The 24,510-nt window shown below is 42.1% G+C and overlaps 1 protein-coding gene across 2 annotated transcripts in view; it reads left to right on the top strand.

The window, feature by feature from the left end:
- RGL1 (ral guanine nucleotide dissociation stimulator like 1) overlaps positions 1-24,510 on the top strand; it is a 54,882-nt gene that overhangs the window by 13,264 nt on the left and 17,108 nt on the right. Inside the window, exons 2-5 of one of the 2 annotated variants that reach the window (XM_032117824.1) lie at positions 1,953-2,088; positions 6,687-6,895; positions 12,164-12,241; positions 22,837-23,021. In XM_032117824.1, coding sequence (XP_031973715.1) covers positions 12,228-12,241; positions 22,837-23,021 — 199 coding nt within the window. In that variant the 5' untranslated portion in view covers positions 1,953-2,088; positions 6,687-6,895; positions 12,164-12,227. The remainder of the gene's footprint in view (positions 1-1,952; positions 2,089-6,686; positions 6,896-12,163; positions 12,242-22,836; positions 23,022-24,510) is intronic. The other variant, XM_032117823.1, reaches the window with a different exon arrangement.

Raw genomic sequence — 24,510 nt, 5'->3', positions numbered from 1 at the left:
GAGTATTTTAGCATTTTTTCTTGAAAGAAACATGGCAAAGGGCTTTGCTGACCACTGTTTCACAAACAACATTTAATAGCTTTCCTCTGGCATTTCTTAGGATAGGCATAGAGTTGTCATTTTTAACATCAAGGCAGCTTAGAAATATTGTATATAAATACAGAATTTGCTGTGCTGTGAGATTGAACCTCTAAGTATTCCTCAGATGGCAGGCGCACTGTACCTACCCCTGTAATCTATGATCAGAAGCACTAGAAGCTGTTTCAGACTGAAGTAAAATGTTTGAGCTGTCTGCCACCTTTTATACTTGTTTTCTCTGCTCAGCGCCTCTTCTTTTCTCCCTTGTGGTTCCCAGTAATGGTTCCTGGGTGCTTTGGCACCTCCAGATTTCCAGGGCTGACTAGAAGCTGTGAGAGTGTGGGGAAGGAGGAAGAGGAGTTAAGATAAAGGCTGTGAGCAGAAGCAATAATTACTATTTCTGGGGCACAGGGGAGCTGCACCAGCTGCCTTTACCTCCTTAGGGACCCTCTGTAATTCATACCTGGAAAAGGCTGTTAGTAGTTTTCACAATTAATCACTGCCTGCTTTATGCAAGTTCCAGCAGACTTTGTAGAGCTCATCTTTCACGGAGACACTGTGTAACACTTCCTTTGGCTCCAGAAGTCAAAATATTTTCGAAAATGAGCTGATTGTACTGCCAAAATGGGCACTAAAGCCCATTTCCTTGCCTTCATCCTGGTGTTCTGCTCACTTAGCTGTTCATTATTTTGAGTATTTATTTACTGCTTGGTTTGGAGGTTGGACATTTTGGTGTTTCTGGGCACTGAAGAGAGGAAGATACTGAGTTTTACAGATAATTTTCCTCTAATACAGGAGAGCTTTGGGAAGATACTTAGTACGGGACACATTTATTTACTGGATTATAAGAGTGTTTCTAGTAAATGTCATTTGATGACAGATAGTCCTCCAACAATGTAATATGCACATGACTAAGAGTCTTACCTGACTTACTGGTTTCTTTTTCTTGCTTTTCAGTTTTAAATTAGGAACTTGCTAAGCTTCAGTGTCCAATCAAAACCACCACAAGGAGTATTTCATAATACGAGTTACAAAATTAATACATCCCTGGCATGCCTAAAAGGGAACAGGGTTGTGATGAACTGCAGATCTGTGAAATACAACAAAAAAGAAACATGGGTTATCTGATGTTTCAGGTTCAGTTAACTCAATGATGACACCAAGTCAGACAAGAGAAGAGGGTGAGAGGCCTTGTATTGGTTTTGTTAAAAGTCCTTCTAGCAAGAGAGGTGAGAGGCAGGATGAGAGGGAACTTTTCGTAGGTAGGAAGTGACAAGAAGGTAAGTGCATAAATTGTACAAGGTAGAGATGGAGATTCGGAGCTGTTCAGGTGATTTTTTTTTTTTTTCTTTAAAAACATTGTATGCTGCACAGTGAACCTCTTGGATGAGTTGATTCTCACTGAATAATATGGCGACATTCCTTCGCTGCACAGATGCTTCTGAGTGGCTAAATTCAGAGCAGGAATTTCTATGTTCCCATGGCTGGTTAAGCTCCACCATTTGTAAGAGCGGCACAATGCCATTTTAACCTAGACCTCTTTGAAGATCCAGTTTAGTAATGCACTTGCTAAAACTTCTTTAGATGCATGCAGGGAGGTGATGTGTAAATTAGGTCTCTTTACTTTTGCTGTGATTCATTTAGAGCTGGTCCCACAAAATTCACCGATATCCAAATGAGTGTAAATTTGCATCACTTCAGAAGGTGTGAGAATGCACAGCTCAGCACCATGGAATGCCTCTTGTTTCTTATTTTCCCCAGAGTGGCTTTAAGTAGCTGCAAGTTGCCCGAGTGAAAGGGTTCTAACTGAGCAGCAGCATTTGTGTAAGAGGCTTTTTTCCTTTTCTCTTTTTCCCTCTAAATCTGCCCCACAGCTTTTGTGACTGTTTGCCAGCGCTTCAGAAAGATACCAAGCAGGCTGTGAGCTTTGAGGAGAAAACGAGAATGCCTTTTGTGTCATGATCATGGAATTAATTGGTCCTGGAAACTCTGGATCGCTGCCAAGAATGGGTATGTGACAGGAAAAGAAAAGGGCGGAGCTTTGGAAATTCAGGAACACTCCTTTTCGGATCTTAGGAAAGAGCTCATAAACTTATTTTGGCTTCTGAGTTTGGTGCAGTCAGCATGCAGAATTATGGTTTTGTGTGGTTTTTTGGGTTTGGTGGGGTTTTTTGTTTGGTTGGGGTTTTTGTTGTTTTTGGTTTTTGTTGTTGTTTGTTTTTTTTAAACAGTATCCAAAATGAGAAAATGGGAGTTAGTGAAGTGGAGAGAGTTCTGTGGAGAGCCCTGGTGTAATTTTATTTCATTTCATTTCATTTCCAAGTGCGCTGTAGGATAAAAGCAGCTGTCTTTGTCTGCAGGACGTCCACCGCTGGCCACCCAAGCCCTGCACTGCCAGTCACGCTTTCCTAGGCTGGAAATTCTGCTCCAAATTCACAGTTTTCTCCCATGCAGGCTGTTTTCAATGCTGGCAACTGGGCACAGGGATCTGCAGGGCTCTAACTCCGCCGGGCCCACAGAACTGAGCGCAGGAGGCAGTGGGGATGGGAACGGCCTGGCCCAAAAAGCACTTGAAATACTTGTGACTCCATTTGATAAGATTAGTCGAGGCACTGCTATGTGACATTGTTTGGGCAAAATCACCACTTCTCAGAGGGTTTTTTTGTTCAACGGTCATGTGGTGGAGTTGGGAGTCGGTGCAGATGAATGTCAGCTGCTGTGGGTCTGTCTGTCCTGCACCCACGGCACAATCCCGCTTCTTTCCACTCAGTTAGAAACTCCATCAAGGTCTTTGTTGGAAGGAAACGCTTTGTCAAAAAAGTTGTTAATGTCTTTGCAGTTGTTCTTTACCAAAATACTTGACTAAGATAACTAAACAACTTCTGTTTCATGTGTCTTGCTGTTTTTTTAGTGATGTGTGTCTGCGTGTTAAATGAAGGCTATTTTAGGTTTTTCTTCTCTTAGAGTGACATTATGGATGCTTATATTTCTGGAGCTTTTCAAGTTCAATCATTCCATGATTTGATTTTTTTTTCCTTTTTTTTAAATTCCCCCAAGGATGAGTGTAGATATAAAAATTATGTATTGGAGAAACCTGTGTGTAAGCAATGGGAAAAAAATAAGGTTAAAATCACAAAGAGCATCTTATTTCTACTTTCAGAAGGTTAAAGCAGACTCATATTTAGACAAACAGTGACAATCTTGATTAGAGTGCTTTATTTTCATTTAACATAGACGTTACTGCACTTCAGGCACTTTTATTCCAGCATAGGCTGCCTGTCCAGTAAGTTAATTTAAAAGAAGAATGGAAAACTCTATCTGGAAAAGCTGTAAGTTTCAAGGAAAGTGAAAAGCGTTTAAAAATCTGTCAAAATTGCATTTAAAGTGTTAGTTAGATGCTCTGAAAATAACAGCAGAATTTCTGAATAAAACAAATCTTTAGTGGAGTGGTAATGTTTCAAATGACTGAGCCGTAAGAGTATTTGATATCTCCTTTTCTTATTGTTCATCCTAGTTGTTTTAGTATTTTTTTCCAGTCTGTGTAATGAAAAACAATTAGATCGATTTTATTCCATGATTCTCACTTCCAGAATCTCAACAGATAATATTTGCATTGGGAAAAACCTGCAGAGCAGTGGGGTTTTTTGGGTGAAAGCAATTGTTTCCAGTGATATTTCTGAGATAATTACTATAGTTCTGTATATCTTTGGGTAGCATCCTCGTTTTGTACTGATCAGAGTTTTAACTCTCCTTTTTTTCTTGAGTCTCTAATCCCTCTTGCTAGGCTGTAGCATTAATTTAGGCAATGGTGGCATTTATAGTTAATTTATATTCCCACTGAAGCTTAAACAGGTAGTGTTTGGAGGAAGTTTTCCAGCCTGTATGTGTTTTGGTCTGCATGGAGCTCTCCTGTTTCAGCAAGAAGTGTGTACGTAGGTAATGTTTTGCGCTGTAGAGCTGTAAGATGATCACATTAAAGAGAGTGGGCCCCTCAGAAGGTACAGCGTTGCCAAGGGTTAGTAAAGATGTTGGAATTACACTACATCAGTGTGCACACAACCTCAGAAAATAAGGATTTGCAAGGATACCTCCATTTAATCTTTCTACATTTGCTTTTAAAAGATGCTGTCCGTCTTGTAGGAAGCTACTTGCGCATCACTTACACTTGCAGATTATCAAGGCTATAATCTGTTGCCTGAAAAATCAAAGTGAGATTTTAAAATACATAAATTAGACTCTAAAATGTCATATCTGTTTGTTTTAGAGGACCAAGAAAATGTTACTGAAGCCCTGAGATATTGAGGTCTCTGTTAGACCACTGGACACGGTGCTGAAGGAGACAAACAGGAGCTGGAGAGCTTTTTTAGTTCTTTGGATGCACAAAACAGTGCAAAACTGGTGTCATTTATTGGTACCACTAACAGTGGTCACCATGCACTCCTGTCAAAAATTGCAAAGAGCTTTAGGAGCATCTTTTCATGGCAGTGAGTAGAGTGTTCCTCTGAGCAGAGGGCACTAAAGCAAACATGAAAACTCCTTTGCCTTTGGGTAGCCTGGTTGTGTCAGCGAAGAGATGGCCTCTTGATTAAATCCAGACTGAGCAGTTTCCTGTTAGCGTGAAACTCAGCCCACAAAGTCTTATTCTCAAAGCCTGTTATTGAGCTCGTCTGCCAAGTCCCTTTTCCTTTTAAACTTACAGGCAGAATTACTAAAATAATACAAACACAAGCAATCCCAGAAGTCTCACAATGGTTTCTAACAGTTTGATGTTTTGCTGACAAAGTTTTTGATTTTTCAGAGTTTGAGGTTGGTTTTGTTTTTGCTTTGGTGGGATTTTTTTTTGGGTTTTGTTTCTTTTTAACATTCTCCCAACATGATGTCTTGGGGAAGTTGTAGTGTTGCAATTAATGGAAAATTTTGTGCGTGTATCGGTCTTGGAAGCAAATTCTGCCCTTGTTTTGAATATACTCACCTGAGAGAATGAGAGGGTTTTATGTGCCCTGAGTAAATGTGTCCATAAACCATTACATTGTGAGCGGGTCAATCTGCTGGATTGAAAATAAAGAGTTAAATACAGTGGTGCAGATTTTCGTCCCTGTCAGAAAGTGGTTGTATTGTGTAACTAGTTATTTTTAAAAGGGTATTTTAATTGTTAGATGAAGAATTAGCAAGAAAATTGTAAATTTTTTTTTTTTTGGTGAACCAAGTTTTGCTTAAGGAATATTTGAGTGTAAGAGAGTTACATAGTGGTGACAACATATCCTGTTAATGTTTTTGTAATGACAGTGTCATACATAATTCCAGATACACTTTTAGTTCATTTTTATAATTCATATATATTTCCAGATGCACCTTTAAGTCAGATATATGACAAGTTATATGCCTTTAAAAAAGACGTAAGATCCATGGAACAAAATGTAGCAATTTTTTTCCCTGTCTAATCTGTTTTGGTTGTTTTTTTTTAAATACAGGCAGTAGGTTGTGTTTTAATGTCACAATAAGGGTTCGTTGGATCTCATTAAGATGGGAAATGAGATAGCAGAGCTTTGTAATAATATTAGAGACAGAACCTTAGAATGATACTAAAGACATCTATATTGTTTAAAACCAAAAGGGATGTCTATTAGAAACAATTCCAAAGCAGTGGAGTGTAGTGATGTAAATAGGAAGAGAGTGGGATTAATTCTTAATTATCTTATTAATAGATTATTTTTTCCTTTGCGTTTTGTCAGTATCCCGAGCCAGGGTTGGTAGTGACTATCATTAACATGCTGTCTTCATGCCCTCAGTATCAAGGTGTTTGTGTAAATATTGGACATTTTTTATTTATAATCCCAGTTTTAAAGCTTTTTATCTCACATACTTTACAAAATAGGATTTAAACGAGTCAAAAAAATACTTTTCTAAACTATCCTCTAAATAATGGCAGAATTTAAGGAAATGTTCTTTCAGACTCAAGGCAGGCTGTAAGCATTTAAAACAAATGCTGTTTAAAAAACATACCCATACACAATCCCAAACCCTAGATTTATGGACAAATATTGTGCCAAGTGGAAACTGTAAGAGAAAATTGAAGTGTTAGAATGCCTTGTTTGCAAGATGAGTTTGACACCCTCCTTGCAAAAGTATCTTGAAATGTTTTTGCACCAAATGTGTTCTGACCTTGGGTCCTGTGTGACACTGCAAAGTTGGTATTTTCAGCAAGGGAATCACAGGTGCCAGTACTTAAGTTATGGTCAGTTTTCATGTTTATTCAGAAGTTAAATGAAACACTGAATTAGCACTTTTGTTCCCTTCAGTAATATTACTCTTTGTGGGATTTTCTTTTAGTTAATAATATATGGTGGAATCACGACTTAACTTGATAGTGGTCATACTGTAAAATATTTTTTGATCATGTCAGAGAAATGTTTTAAAATAGAGTTGCTTAAAAAATCCATTATTTGATACAGCATTTGGTGCTTGGAGAGCAGCAAATATTGACAAAATCATTTAGTAACTGGTGATGGCCAATTCGCGTGAAAAGATAGGATTTAATCCATTGGAATCTGTGCCAGGGATCTGTTTCCTGCCTGACTTTTGCACTTTGCTTTTGTTTCCTTTTGTAGGGTGAAGGAGACCAGTTACCCCCAGAGCACACTGTCAGACAGTATGAAACATCCAAGATCAGGGCTATAAAAGCTGGAACTTTGGAGAAACTGGTGGAGAACCTTCTCACAGCTTTTGGAGATGCAGATTTTTCCTACATCAGCATCTTCCTTGCAACATACAGGGCCTTTGCTTCTCCCAGGGCAGTGCTGGAACTTCTCCTGGACAGGTAAGAGCCACCGCTGTGCACAACAGGGGAACAGGGGAAAGTCGTCAGGAACTTCTTCCCTTGCTTTTAGTGGGCATGGATTTAATAGCCTGTTGTCAAGAATACTGCAAAATCCAGAATTTCAGCATAAACATCCAGTCTATAAATGCATTGCTGCTCACATCCCAACTCTCATAAAGCATAGGTAAGGAAATTGTTCCATGTCTGGCTGCTAAAGAACCCAGCTGGACCAACACAGCAAAATTAATACAAGTTTCCCTCAAAAAACCCAACAGAATGCATGGGCTGCAAAGTCATACCTAGAGTAGATTCCAAAGTTTTGCTGGATACCTATATTTTCAGACCTTGTTCTTCTGTTTGAGGGCTGCTGATTCGGAACAGGGATTGTACAAACACAAGAAAGAATGGGAGAGCAAATTCTATTACGTCACGTGAATATGCAGCCATAAATTTTTGCAGACAGCCCAGGAACTGCTAAATGTTATAAGAATAGCTTTTATGGTCAGACTGTTAAATCATGGCTGCTATGTCTGCATAAATGCTTGGAACACACAGCATTAGTTTCTCACCCTAAATTCTAACTGAGACATGACTGGGTCCTTATTTTGGGAGTGTCATATTTGTTGCACTTTCAAAATCCGTGATTTGCAGAAATGGTTGCTCTGGCATGAAGTAATTAGAACAGAGAAGTGGCATAAGAACTCCTAGGGTTTAATTTTTGCTCTCCAACTAGGTAGATAAGGAACAAGGCATGGATAAATTATCTGTGCTTTTCTTTTCTATCTGAAAAGGACAATCTTGTCTGCTTTGTAGGAATGCCATCTGGCTCAATTAGAAAAGATAATAACAATAATAACCTGACAGTCAGGTAAGCAATCAGCTGAGAAAAGAGCAGCCATCCTGGAGAGTTGACTTAGTTACAGTTACATTGACTGCTCTCTACTTTATCTCTCAGTCCATCCCAATTCTGGTTCAGAATGTGAGGAATAATAAAAATTGACAGTGGATACATACAAGAATATAAAAACATTAAAGCTCTAAGGAAGTTGACCCTGCCCGCCTCCTCTCATGCTGATTTAAAGAGGTGAAAATGTCAGGAGAGGGCAGGAAAGCCCAGGAGAACTGTCTCCATAGAACAGAACTCTCTTTTCTGAGCCCAGTTTTGATCTTGCTGGCTTGTGTACCTCTCAGAGCAACATAAAATGCCCCCTTCAGAGGAGCGGGCTGCCTGACCTTGTCAGCATCATCCCCAGCCTTTTATAATACACAACAGGATCCACAGGAAATCCTAGGAGGTTACCACTTCCTTCCCCTCTCACAAATCTTAGGAGTGTAGTGCTTAAGAATCCCTGGTTTTTTCTCTTGGCTTTTTGTATATCATGGATACTCGCAAGTTTTATGGCTTGGGAGAAAATATAGATGAAACTTAAGATATAAAAGTTGGAATGATATACATGTAGCTGAGGAATATGGACTTGTGAAGAAAAGCAGATGTTATAAAGAAAAGAATTGAAAAAAAGATGGATTGTAATTGATTTTAACCAGCTTGGTTTTCATCTCTAGATTAGTTGAGAATAAGTAGCCAAGCATCTACATTTTTGCAACTTTGTTTTTAGTGATACTTGTTAATAATCAGGGTACAGAGACTAAAGTGGGTGTCAGTGCATAATTCGTGTTTTGTTTTGTGTGCCAGTGAAGTAATAATGAAAAAGGCAATCTCTTTTTTTTTTTTTTTTTTTTTTTTAAAAAGGCAGCACAGTTTTGGCATTTGTTGTCAGTTTTAATTTCATCTGAAGAGCTTGAGCCCTGTCTCTTATTCAGGGTTGTGAAGTAAGGGAACAATTAGGAGTAGCAGTGCTAAGCTCTTGTTGTTTGGTCCAAGGGAGAACAGTGATGTGACCAGATCAAAACAGGCCCCTCCAGCTTTTCACAGGTGAGCAGCTCCTTGGGAGAGAGGAGGGAATAGCACCCGCATCTCCCATTTGCAGGGTATTACATTTTGTAGGTACATACTCACTGGAAAACTTTCTCCGCAGTGTATTTGTGGAACCTGGATCACCCTCAAACCCAGTGCATTCAGTTTATGCTGGATTTGCTGTGGATACAGTGCTGCAGAATTGTCTGATTAATGTGTTAGACTTACACAAACCCAGCTTACACAAAAAGTCCTGGGACTCTTGGGAAAATGTCATGGGAAATGTACATATCCTGTACCCTAAGTGTGTGGGGATACCTGTTGCTCACTTGATGCTGTCTGCAGAGTATCGTGTCCAAGCAGCGCAGTACTGACTGAATTTGGGGCAGGAAGCATTTACGGTGTCCAAAAGCAGGTGAGGTGCTCTTCCCTGAGTCAGGGAAACAAATAAAAAAGCTGATGCTGTGCTTAAGAGAAACTTTGGGTTTAGAAACAGTTTCAGAAATCTGGTTGTTGCATTTTTTTATTTTCTTCCCTCCAGGATTTCACATTACCCTTTTGCTTTTGATTAAATCTGAGACTGGAGCCCTATTAATTTTTTTACCCAGATTCAGCCTATTGAGTTTTTTTTTAAGATAGATTAGAAGTCACTAGAGAAAATCTTGAACATAGGCTGGGACGTTGAGAAGTGAATGGGACGACTTGTATTTCCAAAGGTATTCAGGAGTAATTGAACATCCACATCCCTTTAGCATTCATGGGAGTTCAGCATCTAAGCGCAGCAGACAGCTTTGGAAATCTGCTTTTAACACTGTACATTCTGATATTTTCTAGTTATTTGGTACAAGTGGGCAGGGAGAGCTAAAAGAAAAAGATCCTGTTGGCATTTTGATGTGGAAGCCCTCCATGGAAGTTCCTGGAGGGAAGAAGAGTGGCTCCTCCTGCCCCTGGGTGTGGGGATAGAGTGTGGTGCCTTTGGTATTCCCAGGGGGATATTCCAAGGTGTGATGGAAGCCAGAGTTGGTTAGCTATCCAGATGAGGGTAAAAGGAGGCCAAATTCCTCTCCTCCATTTTGTATTTTGCCCTGATAACTGTGTTCCTCAGAAGTGGAGCCGTGCTGTGCTTGGCGCAGGCACAGATAAAGTAGCAACCAGTCCCTGTCTGGAGCAGTTTACAGAGGAGGGAATTGAGACTGTTTGTGGGAGAGCTGGAGCTGGGTAATGACAGCAAAGAACAAGTTAGTTTCATGTTTCCCACTCGTTCCTTTTGCTGAAGGGTGAATGGAGAGGACAGGGGAGGCGGAGGGGGAGCATCGAAGGAATAGGTCCTGCAGTAGCAGAGCCACACGTTTTGGGACAGCAGCTTTGTGGTGTTTGACTCACTGCTGTTCCTGTAGCATCTATTATTTCTTCTCTTCTTCCTTTATATCAGGTAGCTTGTCTACTCAACTCAAGAAGTGAGTTGTCACTCCATGTCACTTCCATGACTCCATGTGTGTAGGATTCAAGCCACCTTATTTTTCCTGAGGATCTGGGCTTCCAAATTGCTTGTTTTGATGCTTACAAGCTTATTTAGGTCTTTGTTTGGGGCTGTTGCAGAGATCACCTTTCCTTATTCTTTCTGAGTTATTCAGAGTATTTTCCTCCCTCTTCTTAACAGAGATGCAGGGGTGCATTCTCCACTCTGTTTTCCAGTATTTAAACATTCAGTATTACCCATTACATTCTGCTCTCATTTGCTTAGTCAGTCCCTTTGAGTGCAGTCTGTAACTTCCCAAACGCCAAGCTGAAAAGTTCTGTGGGCTACAGGATCCTTTTGTTGCTTGTGTCTCTTTTTGTATGCAAAGCATTCCTACAGGCTGGGCAGTGAAAGGCTCTTTGTGCTGGAAGCCTGCAGAAAGGCTGTTCTTTATATTGGTTGTGTCATTAACTCCTCCTAACCCGTATTTAATGACCTGTTGTTCATGGAGAGATGAGGCAGAGATTTGCATCTGGCAACATAAGGAAGCTTTATATCCTTCTCCAGCTTTGCACGGAAAACTGTCTACTCTTTATTGCCGTCTTACAGATTTCTCCTGTAAAACTCAGCTTGTGTCTCTAGTGGGATTTAAACACAAGTGCCTAATGTTCTGCAAAGACATAGTTAATATTTCATGCAATAGTAGGACAATGACATTGGGACTCATCTCAATAATTTTTTCTCAAAGAATTAATGGCAAGTTTTAAAAACTGAATATAAAAATTTAATTTTTATTTTAAAAAATTCCCCCAGCAGGGGGAAAGTGCCTTTTGTCTACTGGCTAAGATGTGTTTTAGGCATCTTACAGAGTAGATGGCAGTGGAGAGTGAAATCCTCTCCCTTTAACAACATATCTGTGATTCTTATATATGAAGCCTTAGACCAATGCTTGAGAGGAGCATAAAACTATCACCACTTCAATCCATTGAAACCTTTTTGGATGAGTTTGTGACAGTTCTGACACAAACCTTTGGGGCAGAAGCGGCTCACTGTGTTCTCTCTGTCTGATGTTACCAGGTTGTTGTAGCACAAGCACTTAAGGATGCACTTGTTTTAACTCTTCAGATTAATTGCAAGTGTATAAACCTAAATGGATAAAATCAGCTTGTCTTATTCTGGACAGTGAGTAATCATCCACCTTCATTAAACCTGCCTTTAAGGAGCCATGGAATTCTTAATGGATAATTATGAAGCTGTGTATCTGAAACAATGGGCACTCCCACTGAAAATGAAGTGCATGATTGTGCCTGCAAGGCACAGGGTTGTGCCTTGTGGGTAAGAGATTTTCCCTTTGGCACTGTTGGAGTTGTGCCTATGGTTCCCTCTTTCCCAATGGTGTTTTTACAGCATCGTGGGCTTTTCCCACTCACATAAGAAGTTTGGGCACAAAGTGAGCACTTGCCACCTGGGAAACATTGAAGCAACACTTGGAGCTGTTATGAATGGCAGGCGCTAGAGACACGGAAGCCGTACTGGGAGAAGGTGGTTGTGTTACAGTCTTGCTGTGCACTGGAATGTTGCCCTGGGAAAGGATGGAGTGAAAACAGGCAGAGAGAACAGTGAGCAAAGACACTGTTTTGGTTGATTCTGCCTTTGGTTGAGGCTGCTTCATATAAATTAACAAATTAGGTTGGAAGATACTGGCTGTTTCTTTAGGATTTTTTCCCTCCTAAATGAAATAATCTTCAAACTCCTTAATTCTGCCCACATGTTAGGATTCCTTGTAGTTTGAGCTGGAAGCGCTTTGTAGTTGTTTATGGTATATGAATGATGCTATTTGGGATTTTGCTTTTATTCACTAGAGTTTCTTCTAAACATCCATCTCCTTTTTCAGGTTTGGAAACCTGGAGACCTCAAGCGATGGAGAAGTGGCAAACCTGAATTCCTTGGAATCTGAGATGGTACTCAGGGTGTAAGTATGGATTTGCACTGTGGAGCAAGCCCCAGGCAGGATTTGGTCTTGGAGGAGGATGTGGGCAGCAGAGCTGTTGTTTCTGTTGAAAATTCACAGCGCTGTTGGCATGCTTAAACAAGCTCGTGCAAAGGCCAAATACTGATTGTCTTGTAACATATCCAATAGTACAATACAGACATCTTTTGCAGGGAAATTGTTTTGGAATTAAACATGAGATGAACACATCTAGGCCAACATTTTGTTGATTAAGCAAACAAGGTGTGTTTGTTTCCTCTGCCTTATCTGTGACAGTAAGTGGTTTTTGCTTAGGAGTGATTTTATTGTCATTACAGCAGTGCCTGCAGAGCAAAGCTCAGGGTGACTCAGGCAATGTGTGTGTGCATGGATCTTTTCCATTAGTGCCCTGTGATTTACAGTGCTGCTTTTAGACTGAAATTTAAATTCTGAGGTAATCCTCATTTACAAAAGAAATAGCAAAGCTGTTTTGAACTGCAGTTTAAATGAGAAAAAGGTGGTTTGGCTATCCTCCTAGGGTTTTATCTTTAGACATTGGGTGTAAAAGGTGCCTTAGGTCATCAGCATTTGTACTTTGACATCTGTAGTTTGCATGCACTATGGCATGCGTGGTTATATTTGATTACAGAATGAAGATGCTTGATTCTTGTCAGCATTACTGGTTTTCTGTTCCTCTTGCCCCACGGGACTTGACATAAGAGCTCAATTCTCAGTCTTTCCTGGCTGGTAAAATATTTTGCTCTCATTTTGCTATGAGAACTCCTCAAAGAACAGCTGATAGTTAAAATTTGGTCACAGGCACCAAGGAGGCAGCATTCTGTCATGGATAGAAGCAACAACAAACAGCTAGTGGTTCCCACACTTCCATGCAGACTGAGCTCTAGGGTCTCTTCCAACTTTGGGCAAACCATTTGACCTCCCCCTATCTCAGTCATAAAATATGAGCTAAAGCTGTACCCTTCCTGCAGAATAGCTGAAGTATTTATGCTGGGGGTGAGGAATTAATTTCACCAGTATAAACCATGGTGGGATTAATCCCCCAACGGCCTTTTCACGGACCCAGAGGACTTTGATGATGAGATGAAGGGAAAAGGGGGAAAAGTAATCTTGATGTTACTTATGTCACTTGGGCTTTGGGCGAAATGCATCAATTTTTAGTTATACCTGCAGGTGAGTGTGCAAGCGAATAAAATAACATTTAGTAGGAGAGTGTGTTGGTTGGTTGGTTGGTTGGTTGGTTTGTTTGTTTTTAGTGGAATTATTTTCCTACTGACATACATACAGTTTACCAGCCTTGTCAGTTGCTTCCTGCTGCATCAATGCTTTCTTCCCTCTTGGCACATAACACCTTTGCACAGCCAGGGATGGACAAATGGATGGAGCCTGTGGTCCTATTCCTGTGCTAGCTCAACTTCGGATGAGTTTTCTGAGAGATTTTTCATTAATTTCGTTCAGAACAGCTGATTTTAATCCTTTGGCCTTCATAAGATACCTTTTATGTGTAAATTTGGTATCTTTACTCAAATCCACGTCTATAAAAAGCTCAACGATGAAGTTGTCATCAAAGTTATTCGTCAGGTATACATGTTTTAACAGATCCCATATAAATATGAATTCACTTTCCTTCGTTAAAAATTTCCATTGCTCTCAGTTGCTCTGGCTACTTGTCTCTGAGAAATGATTAATGGTATCTGGGAAGTGTTTGGCTTTGTAGTCCTGTTGTGAAACATGTACTTCTGGTAGTTCAGGTGTTTTCTTGTCTGGGATAATTCCAATATAATTGCATTTGCCCTCTTTTCTCATAGAACAGAAACATAATATAATTGTGCTCTTGGTTTTATATGACTTGGAGAAATAGGAGGAAGAAGCAGTAGAGCCTTGTTATTTCTTGCAATTAACTCTGTATTTCTCAAAGGAAAAAATATCTCATGGGGAAGCCTGTGGTCTGTGGCCAGAGACCTTCTGCATTCATCAGACTCCTGTTGTGACAGCTCAGAGGCTTTAAAAAGCCAGTTGGGCCATTAGAAGTGGGGATGCAATTTAAAGCATTTCCACTGGTTTGACACAAAAGAAAGTTAAGAACAACTGCAGAAGGAGAGTTTATGACTCCTTAAGTACCTCACAGAGCCTGAAAGAGGGAGGGGTAGCAAAAACTGAGGATATATGTGGAAGGAACATTGTCCTGTGTGGTGCACTGTAAGCCCACAGGTTACTGCTTTCTATGTCGAAATTCTCTGTCCGTTTTGCACTCGTAATATAGAGCTCTGATGTATTTTGAGGAGAATGTCTGATGTAAATTATCTAAATTTTTGGCAAAATTATGTGAATATTCCACACAGTGTTTATGTAACTCAGAACCTGCAGATCTGAAACAAGGGCTTGAGCACATTTGTGGCGCAGCCTTGTTAGAGGGGCTTGTGGGAGCTTTAAACCTGCCCTTCTGTTCCCAGATCTTGCAGTGATTCCAGACTGCTGCAATGATGTGTAGTTGTTACTGACCCAAGATCCCTTCAGCTGTGTTTAGAAACATGCCTTCCTAGGACCCCTTCCGCCAAGGGGATTTTCTCCTCTTCACTTGAACATCATTCCCATCATATTTTGGGCTGCTGGGGTGGTGTTGGGGTTTTAGTTTAGTCCTAGGTTTTTTTTTTTTTTCCTGTTAAAGGAATTTTCCCCCTATACATGTTGCTAGGGGAACAAATGGCCAAGTACTTAAGAAAAACAAAGGACCTGGCTGCTCTTTTTGTTTCACCTGGGTGTGTGGGCAGTAGGTCCTGGTGTTCGGAGAGAGAGAAGCTGCTTGTTCTTTCGGCCGTTTTTTCTTTCTGCGGAGAAAGATCCCAGGATCCCCGGCCCACCTTCCTTGCCCTGCTGGAGGCCGGGCTGTGGCCGCCCTGCCCCTGCCGCTGCTTCGAGCCTTCGCTGTGTTGTAGCCGTGCTCGCCCTGCCTGACCAGACCTCCGGGGGGTTCCCCGCTTGGATACATCGCGTCTGCCACCTGGGGATTTGTGTTTGTCCCTGCCGCTCCAGCCTGCTGTTCCCGAGGGTCCGGCCGGACACCGGGATCGGCTGCCCAGGGGTTTGTGAAGCCTTTGTGCCATCCCTTCCCGGGATCCCAGGGCACCGGTGCCGCGTGCTCCCCGAGCTCGCTCCGGAGCGCCCCCTGCAGCCGCGGGGGAACCATCGCACCTGCCCTGCTCACCGGGAGCCGCCAGCGCCCCTGCCGGCTGCGAGCGGAACTGCACTCGAGGGGAAAGGGCCTGACAGCCGAGAAGGCTGGGACTGGGTTTGTGATTGTTTGCTGTTACTGCCATAGTTATTGTTGCTTGTTTGACTGGTTAGACACATATAGATATATAATAGTAAAGAACTGTTACTCCTATTTCCCACATCTTTGCCTAAAAGCCCCCTTGATTTCAAAATTATAATAACTCGGAGGGAAGGGGGGTTGCATCTGCCATTCCAAGGGAGGCTTCTGCCTCCCTTAGCAGACACCTGTCTTTCAAACTAAGACAGGTGGTCAAAAAAATTGTATTTTTCAACAGGGATCTGAATTACATCTAATATGTGGTTTAAACAAAGGTTTAGTTCTCAAAATACCTTGGATCTTAGAGTTGTGAGTAAACTCATCAAAACCATCAAAAAATGTGTAAGCTTCAAACAACCTGCCTTTTTCTTTCCCTGTCAGGACCCACCTTAGCTTTTCATGTTCAGTAGCTTGCTTTCCACACTTCTCACTACTTTCAGTCCGTCAGAAAGTTCATGATCACAAGTAACAGAAGAATGAACTCCAGAAAAGGTCATATATTCCAGCTAAACGTCTGAGTTAGATGGACTTCAGCTTGTGTTTCCAGAAATGTGACTCTGTGTCTCTTAATTTTCTGATAAGAGAATTGAAAGGAGTAGCTTATTTGACCCTCTACCTCCTATAAGTAATTTTTTTGTTCTTCCTGTTTTCATATCAACAAGATTGCCTTGTGCTGTGTCTCATTCTGGATGTTTTTGTGTTGAGGGGTGACCGACTTCCCTCCTCATTGTAGGTTGTTGCTGTCTTTGGAATCTTCTGTGTTCTCTGCATGGCTTTTTGCTTAGGACTTCTGTTCACATTCAAAAAAATGTGTAACATGCCACGGTGTGTGACAATTCAGAATAAAACCGTATATACATTAAACACAAATTATCAGCATGATGAATAGCACTAAAATTTAAAGAGAGGTCCATACAATTTCTACTATAATTCAGTTATGTTCTTGGCTTTTAAATGAGGTTGTAAAGTTCAAATGTGTTGTTTGGTATGTGTCACCTGACAAAAAGAAAATGAGGAAATGTCGGATGTGAAGGCTCTTTGCACCTTATCAGGCAGAGTCATGGAAAACCTGAATGGTATAGTCACCTCCTCAAGATCTTTCAGCATCTTTATGTATTCTGGGAAGGGGGTCAGCAAGCCAAGCAACTGATGCTGTGTGGGGCCTTCAGTCCTCCCCAAATGTCCAAGTGTACTGCCTAGGAGATAGAAACAATGCTTTTGGTGATAGGACCTATCCCCTGATCTCACTTTGGAGCAGACCAGTTCCTCAGTTAACTGTTAACTCTGTTAAAAGGTTGGGTTTTCTATGCAGGGTGATCTATGGAACAACTCATGCCATTTTCCTCCTCTAGTGAAGGACAGTGTCAATTTTGATTTCTGGGATTTTGATTTCTGGGCAATCAGTCCACTTCTGGCAGATAGCTGGTCCCAAAGCACAGGCTCCATGAATTTAAAGAGGTGATGTGCTAAAAGAGCAGACACTGCTTTCCCCGGAGGTTGACATTGAAGACCAGGCTGAGGACTGGAACTGAGAAAGGAACATAAAGCCTCCACAATCTAAAATATTGTAGCTTCTTGTACCTTCTGGGAGTCAGTGGCTCTGCAGGATCCTGAGGTGTCTCTGGGTAGTGTGAGGGTCCCAAGCCAGGCCATGGCACTGGGATGTCTTTCTAAGCCTGTGACACTTGGGGAGCTGAGGCAGCACATCAATGAGAGCTGAGCTGGCTGCCAGCAGTTTTAAAGATTTGTGTCAGTGCATTTCCCAGAAGCGATTCATTCCTGTCCAGACACACAAAAAGCTATCCAGGCTGGCAGTCCAGGCTTGCCTGCGATCTTTGCATTTGGGGGAAGCCTAATTTAATGTTAACTGAATCTCGTTCCTTGGAGACCTTACTCAAAAATACAGGAGTAAAAACCTGGGATTACCTGCAGGAAGGGTTTTTCAAGAGGCAGACAATGTTCCCATAATGATCGGTGGACTTGGACCATGATTTTTTGTTTGCATGCTTTCCTGTCTAACTTTAGTACTGCCATGGTTTTTGAATCCATGAGTAACAGCAAAAAGTCCTTTCAAGCTGCCTCTTGGACTACAAGGCTGTGGTTTCCTTCTGCTACTGGGTTTGGCTTGCTGGTTTGGAGTCCATTGGTGGTGCTTTCCCTCAGATGAACAACAGGCCACAGAAATGAATCAAAATACTTAGGGCTTTTTTGCTTGTCTTGAATGTCAGCTCATAGTTGCATCTGCTTTATTATCAAAGTGTGGAATTTATTTGTTATTATAACTTGGAATGTGGCACGATTGAAAGCCACAGACAAAGCGGCTTGAAACTAAACTGAAACCTTGTTTTTTTCCACAGCATTTGAGGGAAATAGCTCAAATAGAGAGAATTAAGGAACTATTCAGCGACCATGTGGCATGTCTTGCATGTTCACCTCTCCTCTTCTGCATTAAAATAGCAAATACCAAAACCTTCAATGTAGTACCACAGCATTTGGAGTTTTTCATAGTGACAAACAAACATTCTCCCATGGCTTTTTGTGCATTCGGACCTTCCTGACCAAAACCTTGTCTTTTGGTTCCTTCTGAACCAAACAGTCCCACTGGAAAACAATGTACACAGTTACAGCATCGCAGAAATAAAACTGGGCCTGAAACATTGTACTCCAAGACAATAGACACCAAAAGAATGTGAGACAAATGGAAGAAAATTGGCTGGAAGCTTCTGATGCCTGGGAAGTCCACGGTGGGGAGCAGTTAAGATGAATTTGGGAGAGCAACAATCAGTCATGCCAGTAAAGCAAATTAAGCTAAAACAACATCAGAAACCAGTGTGGTTACATGAGAAGCAGAGTCAAACACAGGGCAGTGAGAGAGTGGGAGAGTTATGAAAACAACCAGAATCAAGCAGAAAAGAATAATTAGAAAGAAAAATAATGATTGGCATCTAAATTAAAGAGCAGCTAGCAGAGTTCTTCCCTTAGTGGCTTCACGTGCATCCTGGCAAAAGTCTCCTATATGCTATTGAACAAGAATTTCCAAATCAGAAGGACCTGATAATTTGCTGGAAGTCGTCAGGACGGTATTTATAAACAAACTGGGTGTGAGAAGCCACCTTTGCAGCAACCTTTCCTTGTGGTTTTCTTACATTTTACCCCTGATTTAACAAGCAAAACTGAGAAAACACAGATGACTTAATTTATTCTGTGTGAGCAAGCCTGAGAGTTACTGCCTGGACAGTGGAGGAAAGGGAATAGCCATCTGTAATGAGTATTTTCTTTATGGACTTAAGTCTGCATTTGGCAGATTACAGATAGTTTTGTGCACGTTCTTACAGAATTTCATAATAAATCAATAATTTAACCCCTTTTTGCAGTGTTGAGATTCCCTTCTTATTCTTTAGAAATAATTGTGGTGGGAAGAAAACACTGCTTTTGCCTTTTTGGTCAGAAATTGAGGTTTAACAAGTCTGAGTGCCGAGTCCTGCAGTTTGGCCTCAACAACCCCCTGCAGTGCTACAGACTGGGGACAGAGTGGCTGGACAGTGGCCAGGCAGAAAGGGACCTGGGGGTACTGGTTGACAGCCAGCTGCACATGAACCAGCAGTGTGCCCAGGTGGTCAAGAAGGCCAATGGCACCTGGCCTGGATCAGGAATAGTGTGGCTAGCAGGGCCAGGGCAGGGATTGTCCCCCTGTACTTGGCACTGGTGAGGCCATACCTTGAGTGTTGTGTCCAGTTCTGGGCCCCTCAGTTTAGGAAGGATGCTGAGATGCTCGAACACATCCAGAGGAGGGCAACAAGGCTGGTGAAGGGCTTGGAACACAAGTCCTGTGAGGAGCGGCTGAGGGAACCTGGAAAAAAGGAGGCTCAGGGGAGACCTTATCAATCTCTACAACTCCCTGTAGCCAGGTGGCGGTCAGTCTCTTCTCCCAGGTAACCACTGACAGAACAAGAGGATACAGTCTTAAGCTGCACCAGGGGAAGTTTAGGTTAGACATTAGAAAAAAATTCTTCACTGATAGTGATTGGGCACTGGAATAGTCTGTCTAGGGAGGTGATGGAGTAACTGTCCCTGGAGGTGTTTAAAAAAAGACTGGACGTGGCACTCAGTGCCATGGTTTAGTTGATGAGGAGGTGTTAGGTCATAGGTTGCACTTGATCTCAAAGGTTGTTTCCAATGTAGTTAATTCTGTGATTCTCTGAAATGCTGTCTTTAATTCCTGTCAGATCCTGTCAGGACTGCTAAAGTTGTCTTTCCAGAAGAGACAAGGCCATGCAGAATTCCCATGTTGTGGGAGGGTCTCATTTCCCACCTCCGCTGTGCCCTGCTGAGCTGACAGAGCTGTTGGACTTGGAGCTGCCACAGCGCCGTCACCTTCTGTGCAGCTCATGGGCAGATGGGGGTGTGTGAGTTCTTGGTCCCAGTTTGTGAACAACAGGCTCGGATATACTTCTCCACCTACCTGGATAGGTTTTGGAGACTGAAACCTTTGGAGATGTGTTCCAAGCAAAGCTAGTGTGGAAATCAGAAGGCTTTCTGGAGAGGTGTGAAACTTGACAGCATTGCTTAGCAAAGCCTGGAGTCTGTGGCCAAGTAGCAGAGGCGTTAAGCAGTGAGGGTTTTTTGTATAGGCAGGAAAGGAAAAATTTATAGCTCATAATCAACCCATGAAAAATATAGTCTGTGGTGTTTCTTTCCTGTCTGAGCTCTTGGAAGGCCCCTGTTCCTATCTGGCTCTGTCGAGTACAGAGTTTCTTTGCAAGGGCAGCAAATGTAAAGGTACTGCAAGATATGGGCGAGTGTCCAGCCCATTTCTGGAAAGCTGCATTATTCCCTGGCACTCCAGTAAAACAGCTGGGCAGCAGGAGGTCACTATGGCACAGTGTACCTCTTCTCTCTTTCCTATTTCCCCTCTTGACTGAAATTATTTTGCTGGCAAAAATCAGTGTCTGTAACAGCTGTGAACTCTTCACCCTGCTCTGGGAGACTGTGTGTCTTAAACTCTGTTTATTCTTCAGCTTAAAAAAGTGGCCACTGACCAAGCCTCTGGAAACTGAGCTTAGTGTAGAGAGTGTGTGAACAATATTAGTACAAGAACTTGCCCTATGGAGAGGCTCTTCCTTCCAAATCATGGCTGAATTGGTAAATGGTTGTAGGAATAGAATACCTAGCCTGGCTTTTGGTGCTGGGACCAGAGGAACGATGGTTGTGATGTGGGTGGGGAAAAAGGAGCATGGAGCAGGAGGAAATGCACTATTTGGGCATGGAGTGAAGCACAGTGCTCCCTGCCTGTGGTGGGAATGAGAGGGAAATGCTGTGGGCATAGGACAGTGGTGTTTGTGACTGTTGGTACTGCTGTGACAACATTCTGGGTATGTGAGGGGCTAGAGAGGACAACTGAAACTGGGAGGGTGGTGGGAGAGCCTGGGAGCATCACTGGGAGCATCTACCTGTTGTGGCCTTTCCTGGCCTTGAGATGTAGAGCTGGTGTGGCACTGTTGGCTGTGCCACAGCTTGCAATGAAACCTGAAATCCAGAACGTGTTTGTATGTTAATTCTTGATTGTAAATACTTTTCATAGCTCTGAAACTGTAATTCCAGAATTTCTCCTGTCAGCAAGCCTAATCAAAGAATATTACCAACAGGTTTCCAAATACTTTCATTGAAAATTCAAAGTAGCCACATTATCAGAACAAGAAGGGACAGAAACATCAGACTTAAATGGATGTGATTTCTAAAATGAAATCTGTCTGGTATTAAAAGTTAATTGAGTTTTGAGGAAAAACCAACACCGTTCAGATGAGACACAGAGTGGGAGAAATTCTCTATATTGTTTCTTAAATATTGGTTTATTTTGGATGCTGCTGAGCAGCTGAGTTAACCAGAGACTGCTGTGGTTTCCCAGCTTGGAGCAGGAATGTGCCAGTATTTGTACACAGCTCCAGTAGCGAGTTTCCTGGGCTGGAAGAGACTTGAGATACAGAAGTGGTTTTGGAGACCTGGAAAGTTCAGGGCCTTTTTCTCAGGAAGTTTAGGTGTTTATCGTGCCTTTTATTCTGAAATAAGGAGCTTAAAGTTTTAAGAAAAGTGGTTATTTTTTAGTATTTTTCTAGTTTTTCTACACTGAGTTGAAAATTGTCAACAACATTGCAAATTATTTCTGGAAAAACATAGCTTAAATTGTCTTATTTTCTTACAAAATCAAGTTGAAATGGTGATAAATCCTTGCAAATACAGGATCTAAGGGCATTCCCACAAGCATATATTGTGCAGTATCTAAGTACCAAACTAATAGATGGGTGTGGATGAAAACCTACATAAACCAGGAAAAGCAAACAAACAGATCACTTCCCCCCACTTCAGGCAGGGTGGAAACCACGCTGAGTCATCAGCTCTGCTTTCCCCTCATCCTCCTCAGTCTGTAGAAGGATTGTCCATGGGCTGGTGTCCTTTTTAGCTGCATGTATCTAAGAAAGTCTAGGATAACTTCCCTGAACAAGATCCAGTGGTCCTACAACTCCTTAAGCATCCTTTTCCTGCTCTGCCAGCATGAGCAGGACACCCTTTTTACATGGTGTAATTTGACAGCCCCTCCTTGGTTTGGGCTGAAGATGAAATCAAGACTCTGCTGATACATTTTTAATCACTAAGATTAGCAGGATCACTGTGTCTCCTAGACTCAGCTCTCTTGGCACTCCCAGGCTGACCCTGGCATGGGCAGCCTCATGCTGCAGCGAGGGTTTTATCCTCCCAGATGAGGCAATCCCTCTCACTGTGTGTGCCTGTGGGGGTTAGCTTCAGGATTGTCTCCTTTTTCTCCATGAAAGCCACAGTTTCATGAGCAGGCAGGCTTTGTACCAAGACTGCAGATAAGAAGGAACATGGCATGGAGGGATATGCAGCTGCAGTATGGTCCCCAGACTCTGCAGCTGATGAAAGGCCCCAGAGGAAGCATTTGATTTAGCATTTCCACGGGAAAGGAGCCATGAATACCGTGTTTCCTCCCTGCTATTTTCCCACAACATCTCAGGGAGTGGTTCTGGAGCAAACACTGAACTTTTCCCAGTGGCCCAAGATGGAATGAAGAAATTATGTTGTGCTGTTGATGGTGTGTGTAATGTCTGGTGGTTGCTAAACATGCCTGTAGTACAGCTCAGCACAGATACTTCAAGTGGGCTGTGAATGTCATGTATGTTTGTTGTTCTGTTGGATACAAGTACACTCAGTTCCATCTGGATGCAAACACTGTGTTCTCTCTGTTTGCTTGTAGTGAAATAGCATCAGTCTTACGGGCCTGGCTCGATCAGTGCTCAGAGGATTTCAGGGAGCCCCCTGACTACATGTGTTTGCTGAAGTTGCTGGAATATCTGAAGAATAATATGCCCAATTCTGACATGGAGAGCAGGGTGCAGAACCTCTTGAAGCAGTTTCAGAACCAAGAAGTAGAAGCTGTTGGTGAGTTATTGTTCCTTCTCTCTTTCTGTCCTCCCAGACTGTAAGGTGCCCCAGGGATTTATGCGCAGTACGTTTCACCACCTCTCATGCTTATCAATAGTATTGTGAGGCTCACTGGTGACTTTTGTCTTCCTTTTTTGTTTTTTAAAAGGAAACCCAACCTCTGTGTGAGGCTGCAGGCTCTGTGAGGGATGCAATAGTGTTACAGTGTGAGGTGCCTATGTCTGTTCATCCTTGGGTGGCTTGGGAAATCCAACACCTCTCTAATATTTAGCCAAAGCTTTGAGACTGCTGCAGCAGCCAAGTGGTTAATTGTCAGCACACTTCCACTATCACTGAGTTAAAACACACAGTTGCTCTCTAGCTGGGCTTCTCACTTAACGCCCCCCCCCCCCAAGAAAAACCCAAACAAACAAAAAACTGAATACAGAGCTGAGACAAAATACAGCTTGAGTCACAGGCTTTATCCTGCAGCTTTTCTTCCTAGTTACCATCTTGTCAAAGGAAGTGTCTGTGGGTGTTTTTTCCTATTGGAGTGGCTGGCTGCTGGTATCCAAGGACAGAGGAAAATCTTACGTTATTGGGGGTCACAGTCTGCTGGAACAATGGAGAACTGTAGTCACACAAACCTGACACATCCCCGTATCCTGATCAGAAAGCTTCCTGTGGCAGAGCTGGGAAGTGGGGAGAGTAAAGTATGAATGAGAACTGGAATCAACTTCCAGCTTTGGTAGAGGGGTGAGAGGGAATAATTCATGCCACAAATGATAAAGGAAATGCCAAAAAAACCACTTTCATTCCATAAAAGTCATGTCTGCCGGATGCTCCAGAAATACCATGTCAATGCCTAATATTGTGAAATGCCAAATTAACTTAGTCATGAACAGAAAAAGGAGTAATGCCCAGAGCCCAGGCCTTTATTGAGCACAGGTAAGGGAACAGGATGGCTAAGATGTCCCTAGTGCTGATCTTTCCTGGCTTGGTTCCCCCAGCTCAGACAAGGAAAACTCATAAGAACTATATTTGGGTTCATCTGCTCTTCAGAGTGAACAGAAGTTCCCAGCAGCCCTGCTTCTGTATTTGTTTCCTCAAGGGACAGCTGAAAACATTCTTTTTTGAGTCATAGGTAGGCCAATAGGAATGATAACATTTTCCAAATTGTGGAAGAATAGAGGCTAGTTATTAGAGTAAAATAAGAGGAGGGCAATGAAATTAAGCTGTGGGGTCTGCAGAGAAGACTTTTAGGATTGCCTTACTTTTATCAGAGCTCCATCTTCATACATTTTCTTTCAAAATTCCTGATACATTGTCTGCAATTGTTGATAATTACTGTCCCAAAGCATTCCTGCTGTGTTCTGAATTTTGAAATTTGGGCTCTAATCCTACGGCTTGATTTGGGTAATCAAACTTCTGTTCCCTGCTGCCATCAACCATGCCAGTAGATTAGATTACAGTACCAGATAGGAAGATTAAAGCTGCTTCTGGCCTC

This window comes from Corvus moneduloides, chromosome 9, assembly GCF_009650955.1.
Source record: "Corvus moneduloides isolate bCorMon1 chromosome 9, bCorMon1.pri, whole genome shotgun sequence".
NCBI lineage: Eukaryota > Metazoa > Chordata > Aves > Passeriformes > Corvidae > Corvus > Corvus moneduloides.
The sequence above is the reverse complement of the archived record's forward strand: the minus strand, read 5'-3'. Positions and strand labels throughout refer to the sequence as shown.